Here is a 6,606-nt window from a genome sequence, read left to right as displayed (position 1 = left end):
AACTAAGTGATTTGATCATTTATTAGTGTTATTAATATGCATTATTATTTATAATAAAGCTCCAGGAAGATAAAATGTTCTAGGAGGATAACATTTAAGTTACATATAAAGGATAGAGGTGTCTGTTATTTTGTTTGAATGAACAGTTGGAATATTTGGATGCTAAGAGTTAAAGTAAAATTATTTAAGAAAACGTTGGACAAACCAGTGACGTCCTCTCAAAGGGAAGCAGTTGATTGGTGAGTCTTTATAGATTGAAACATTGGGTACAGAGTGGTTCACATTCACTTTGTTCTCTCACCGACACCGGGAGCGGGATGGAGTACAAGGCCGAGCAAGTGCGAATGAGTGTCAGCACTCACCCGTACCGGGAGCTGAAGGAGAACGAGCAGTCGGTGGCCACCACCGTCATTACCTTGGCCGAGAGTGCAGCCCCGGTCCGGGACCACTTCCTCTGGTCCATCTTCAACTTCGTCTGCATGAATTTCTGCTGCCTGGGATTCGTGGCGCTGGTTTACTCGGTCAAAGTGAGTGAGTGAGGGGGGGGTCGGGAGGTCAAAGACCCGGGGTGGGGATCCAGAGATACCGTGAAGGATATCCGAGACTGCCGGGGGGGGAAGGGGCAGGGACTGGGGAGGAGAGGAAACAGAGACATTGGGGTGGGGGGCAATGAAGATCCGTTGCGTGAGGTTCAGGCGGAAAAAAAACAAAGCATGAAAGGAAATCTGCAGAAACAAAAGGAAGTCGACTGCAGTCAAGAGTTAGAGAGCCAACAACTGAGCCACTGCCAAAGAAGAGGTCTCTGAGAAAACTTTGTTGTGAGAATAAGCGTCGTAGGTGGCCATATATTCAGAAGAATTCCAGTTAAAGACTTTATTCAGAAAGCTCTCAGCTATAAAAACCTGAAACAAGATGAGATTTAGCTATATTATTTGGTGCGTGAGATTAGATTACATTCCACATTTACATTTTTGGGGGAGTTTGATGCTCAGTAATTATCAGCCTGCTCCAGTTGCGAGTCTCCCACACGCGGAGTAGGACTGAGATGTTTAGGATTTGTTGTAAGAGGTCTATAATCGGACTTCTTCTTGACAGGAAACAGACCAGTTTCAGAGCAGGAACTATATAAACCCTTATTGCTAAGAGATTTCAGAAATCTGTTAGTCCTACAATAAACACTGAATGTTTCTTAGAATCCTTGCCAAGCAGCCGCCAAGATTCACACATTGCTGAAGAAATTCACTTGTAAGAACAACAAAAAGAACAAAGAAAATTACAGCACAGGAACAGGCCCTTCGGTCCTCCGACCATGTTGCCCAACTGAACTAAACCCCCCTACCCTTCTGGGGAGGTTTTGAATCATTTACCAAAACTCTTAAGCATAATTGTTTTTTTTACTGTGGCAACAGACATCTGTCCCGAGATGTTTCGGAAGCAACTTCAGTCCTTCTTTTGATTCACCACATTTTTCTTTGTCTCAATGCCAGGTTTCATAAGTGGGAACCTATGTTTAGTGCCGTTCACACGTGGGTCGCCACAAATCATTTTACAGTCAACACCGATGAAGTGTAATTGATGTCACCAATACAAATATGGTACCCAGGCTATACAGCCCCGAAAACTTCCACTTTGTTTTTGAAGTATCTACAGTTTCGAGGATGAGAAAACAAAACCAATCTTTCTCTTCGACGTTGGGAAAACAGAAAATGCTGGAAAATCTCAACAGCATCTGTGGAGAATAGAGCCAACGTTTTGAGTCAGGATAACCCTTCTTCAGAACTAAAGACAAGGAATATAGGTGGATGGGGGGTGGGGGAGGAGGGGGGATTGTAATTGATAGGGATGGCATAGACTAAAAGAGAACGTAAATGGTGACGATAAAGGCTGGGAATGGTGCTAAAAGCATCCATTAAGAGATTGGAATGTGTAAATGGCAGAACAGAGGTGCAGAGTGCAGGAATGTGGCTGATGGTCCTCATGCGGTGGGGGTGAAATAAGATGGGAAGTGAGATTTTAGAAGTGGAAAAATAAACATAAGAATATAAAGTAATAAAAATGGGTGAATAAGATGAAAAGAAGAAACAAATGGAGTGGAGGAGAGAGTTCATGCTCTGAAGTTATTTAATTCAATGTTCAGGGCAGAAAGCTATATGGTGTCCAATCAGAGGATGAGGTGCTGTTCCTCCAGTTTTCGTTGGGCTTCACTTTAGTATCCCTGGTTCCAGAGTTATTTTACAGAACCTGGTACTTTGGAATGTTTTGGCATCAGATGTGAATCACAGGCAATTATTCTTCAATTTTATTGCTGCGTTAAACCATTTTGAGTGTGTGACGTAATATAATTGTCTTTCTTGCTGGAAATTACTGTGTGCAATGGACACTCGTTTTCCTGATTAACAATGTCATTGAAACTCAATAACACACTGGCAATTACATACAAATTAGGAGCAGGTCATTCAACCACTCCAGCATGCACAGCCATTCAATCAAATCAGTCATGATCTTATTGTAACCTCACATTCCTGCCATGCTAAATAACCTCACCCCCTTGTTCATCAAGAATCTATCTAGCTCAGCCTTAAAAAATATTCAAAGATTCAACAGTGACCCCTAGTTTTAGATTCTGCTAGAGGAAACATCCTCTCCACACTCTCTCTGTCAATACCCCTCAGGATCTGTAAAGGTTTTCACCAAGTTTCCTCATATTTTTCTAAACACTAATGGATACTAATCTAACTCCCCCAATCTTTCCTGCTAAGACAACCCATTCATTCCTGGTGTTAGTCCAGTAAATCTTTTCTGAACTGCTAGTGCATTTACATATATTTCTAAATGAGACAATAGCTACACAGTACTCCAAATATGCTCTCACCAATGCTCCTTACAACTAAAGCATAACCTCCCTACTTTTGTAATCCAATTCCCCTCACAATAAATGATAACATTCTATTAGCTCTCCCAATTACTTTCTGTACCTGTGTAGCAGCCTTTTGTGATTTGTGCACCATGACCCAGATCCCTCTGTACCTCAATGCCTTTCCAGTTTCCTCTCGAGCACCGTGAGATATCCCTTACCTGACAATCTCTGCAATTCTCCATTTTAATAATGAGCTTATTTTTTATTCTTCCAGCCAAAATGGACAACTTCACATTTGCTCACTTAACCTATCTATGCCCCTTTTTAGCCTCCTTATGCCTTCTTCACAATTTACTTTTCTATCTATCTTTATGTCACCATACTTTTGATCCATTCATCCAAGTAATTTTATTTAAATTGTAAAATGTTGAGGCCCCAGCACTGATCCTTGTGGCAGACCACTTGTCACATCCTGCCAACTAGATTTATTTTTCCCTGTTAGCTAGCCAGTCTTCAATTCATGCCAATATGTGAGCCCCGACACCGTGAACTTTTATTTTACATAACCTTTGATGTGGCACCTTATCAAATGCCTTCTGGAAATCTAAATACAGTATACCCACAGCACATGTGACTCATTTAAATATTTCCATTGAATTGGTTTAACATGATTTCCCTTTCACAAAACCATGTTGACTCTGCCTCCTCGCCTTGAATTTTCCAAGTACCCTGCAATAACATCTTAAAGTAAACTTTATTTATTAGTCACAAATAAGGCTTACATTAACACTGCAATGAAGTTGCTGTGAAATTCCCCTAGTCGCCACAGTCCAGCACCTGTTTGGGTTAATGCACCTAACCAGCACGTCTTTCAAACTGTGGGAGGAAACCGGAGCACCTTGAGGAAACCCACGCAGACAAAGGGAGAACGTGCAAACTCCACACAGTGACCCAGCCCGGAATCGGGCCCAGGTCCCTGGCACTGTGAAGCAGCAGTGCTAAGTACTGTGCCACCCAACACTGGCTTCTAACATGTTCCCCATGACAGATGTTAGGCTAACTGGCCTGTAGTTTCCAGTTTTCTGTCTCCCTCCCTAAAGGAGTTACCTTCGCTTTCTTCCAACCTAAAGGAACCTTCCCCGAGTCTAGGGAACTTTTGGAAAATTAGAATCAATGTATCAACTACCTCATAAGCCACTTCTTCTTTCAAGACCTTGGAGTGAAATTCATTTGGACCAGGGGGTTTTGTCAGCAGTCAGACCCAACAAATTGCTGGGATGTTACTTGTGCCCTCCATAGTGAAGACGGGTGCAAAACACCCGTTCAATCCATTCACCAAACCTGTTTAATTCATCCGCCTTAGCCCTACCTTCCATTATCAATTCCCCAGATACGCTCCGGCCCTTCGCAAGTGTAAAAGCTCCTTTAATAGAGAGCATCTTGCACAGACTGTAAACGCTTTCAAGTTACCAGAACTTCAAGCGCTGAATTTTTACAATCCGGCTAGTATTGAGGAATTTCATTTCATATTTATTTTCTTTCAGGCGAGAGATCGGAAAGTTATGGGAGATGTGGATGGATCTCGACATTTTGGATCCACGGCCCGATCATTCAACATTGCAGCCACGGTGCTGACCATCCTTCTCTGCGTCATTTACGTGCTGAAGGTCACTGTTCTGTATGGTACAATTTGAGTTTCGAAGGAGAAGCGCGTTTGGCCTGGAGGCTGGAATGGTGGCACCGTTTCATTATCCAGGAGCAGTTTTGTGTCTGAACTCTTTAACACCTTGATGCACCCTCTGTCTGTTGTTGCTTTTTCAATGTCTATGCAGCACTGCCATGGTTGAAGCTATAACTTCGCAGCAATACCAATTTATTTTCTACAAAAATGTGGTTTTAATTGAATAAAGCAATTGATGACAAGTTTGAGGATTCGTTGAGCTTAATGGCAAGTTTCCGTGTTCAACTGTAAACATTTCCTCTTGTGAGTGCAAAAGGCCTCATACTGGACCTGCAGCTATACTGCACTGAGGTTTTTTCGATGAGGTTTGTTTTAATTTTGCTGGGAAGCGCGTTTTTGGAGCACATTCCACTAGCCTTTGGGCTGTCCTTTAAAAGTGGCTTTTGCTACCAAATAAACCTGTTGGACTTTAACCTGGTGTTGTCAGACTTCTTGCTGAGCTTTAAAACCCACGAACAGTCGCGTCGCCCTTGTAACGTTGGGAAAAGCATTGGCCAACTTGAGAGCAGCCAAGGGTGCTGCAAACCTGAGTTTGTGTACTGAACCGAGATTCTGATCCATAGCGGAATGAGTGACAAGGTTGGCGGTTCATTGCTCTGTTAAGTCCTGTCCATCCACAGCAGTGACTTGGTTTTGGCAAAGAATAAATCCAATCTGATTTGTCCAGCACCAAGTCAGTGAAACTGAAGGTTTTTAATTATTCAGATTCTGCTAATTGAACTTTGGAGTTGCGCTTCATCTGGGAGGGGACGTGGCGAGGTGGGGGGGTTACGGGGGGGGGGGGGGGGGGGGTGCATTGGGAGATGAGAAAAGCCTTTCTCCTGGGAGGTTACAGGGCTCCAGGTAGGTACAGAGTCTCTGAATTGTGAGAGATTACCGCTGCCGTGTGGGACAGCCTGGGTGGAGTAGCTGATCTTTTCCTGTCTGCTGCGTTCATATGTAAACTGGTCTGAACAAATTTTACTGAAGGGGTGAAACCATGATCAGGCAGAGGACGGGGCCAGCCCATTGCACTGGGCTGGGTGGGATTTTGGCCTCACTTGACCTGAGATCAGAAAATCCCACCCGAGGTCAATTAATGGGGGCGATTCTCCCAAAAGTGCTGAACTGGTGGGAAAACTGTTCTAGATCGTGACTGTTTTCTCAGTTCAACTTCGCACTCGAACCTCCGCACTCTGTGCACGACAGAGGTAAACACAGTAAGAAGTCTCACAACACCAGGTTAAAGTCCAACTGTTGTGTTGTGAGACTTCTTACTGTGTTTACCCCAGTCCAACGCCGGCATCTCCACATCATGGTCACTACAGAGGTCCCAATTGTGAATCTCATTAAAAATCCAGGGGGGGAGGGGCCTCTTTGCCCCAGAGTCTGACAGTTCTGGAACTCTGCGCATGCACAGTGGCCCCGATCTGTCAGTCTCCCTCTTTGCTGGCCAGCCCGGGACCCCTGCAGTGCTGCCCCTCCTGCCCCCCCCCCCCCCCCCCAACGGCCCAATCACGGCCCCCACAACAATTCCCGGGCTAGCCCTGACCCCCCCGGCCCAGAGCACTCCAATGTACAGCCCACCCTCCCCCAGCAGTGGCGATTCCCCTCACCCCAGCAGACCTGCCACCCCCGCTGACCGCCCCCCCCTCGCCCCCGGGAGGCAGGCCCTCCGGCAGACCGTGAAGTACCCCTGGCAAGGTCGGTGATTCAATCAGAACCTGCAAGTTCCCAATAATGAAATTTAAAACATTTAAACTACATTAAAAAAAGATTCAAATGACTTACCTGTCTTCCCGCTGGTTTCCAGCATGATCTGGTCTCCGACTGTTTTCCGGCGCTGGGAGGTGCACATGCGTTCCCGGCACATGCGCAAATCCCGGAACAAGGCCGGCGACGCGCATCTCCCATCCCGACCTGCCAGAAAAGCTGCGGGTCGGGATGGGAGAATCGCGGCCAACATTTCCATCGTTCGCCCGTCCCGATTCCGTGGCGGGTGGGCAGTAGAATTTGAGTGAGGCCATAA

General features: G+C 45.3%; 1 protein-coding gene across 1 annotated transcript; it reads left to right on the top strand.

Annotated features, from left to right (window-relative positions):
• The first annotated feature begins 247 nt into the window (after positions 1-247).
• LOC144499185 (dispanin subfamily A member 2b-like) lies at positions 248-5,011 on the top strand. The gene is made up of 2 exons (XM_078221286.1): positions 248-527; positions 4,402-5,011. Exons 1-2 carry the CDS (start codon positions 318-320, stop codon positions 4,549-4,551), a joined length of 360 nt encoding a protein of 119 aa, XP_078077412.1. The 5' UTR covers positions 248-317; the 3' UTR covers positions 4,552-5,011.
• The last annotated feature ends 1,595 nt before the right edge of the window (positions 5,012-6,606 follow it).

The sequence above is a fragment of the Mustelus asterias genome, chromosome 9 (assembly GCF_964213995.1).
Source record: "Mustelus asterias chromosome 9, sMusAst1.hap1.1, whole genome shotgun sequence".
NCBI lineage: Eukaryota > Metazoa > Chordata > Chondrichthyes > Carcharhiniformes > Triakidae > Mustelus > Mustelus asterias.
This window is presented reverse-complemented; position numbering and strand designations above follow the sequence as displayed.

Excerpts from the sequence above, each read along its gene's own strand:
- LOC144499185 (XM_078221286.1), top strand. The coding sequence starts at position 318 with ATGGAGTACAAGGCCGAGCAAGTGCGAATGAGTGTCAGCACTCACCCG. Across the intron at positions 528-4,401 it reads CGCTGGTTTACTCGGTCAAA|GCGAGAGATCGGAAAGTTAT; the intron begins GTGAGTGAGTGA and ends ATTTTCTTTCAG.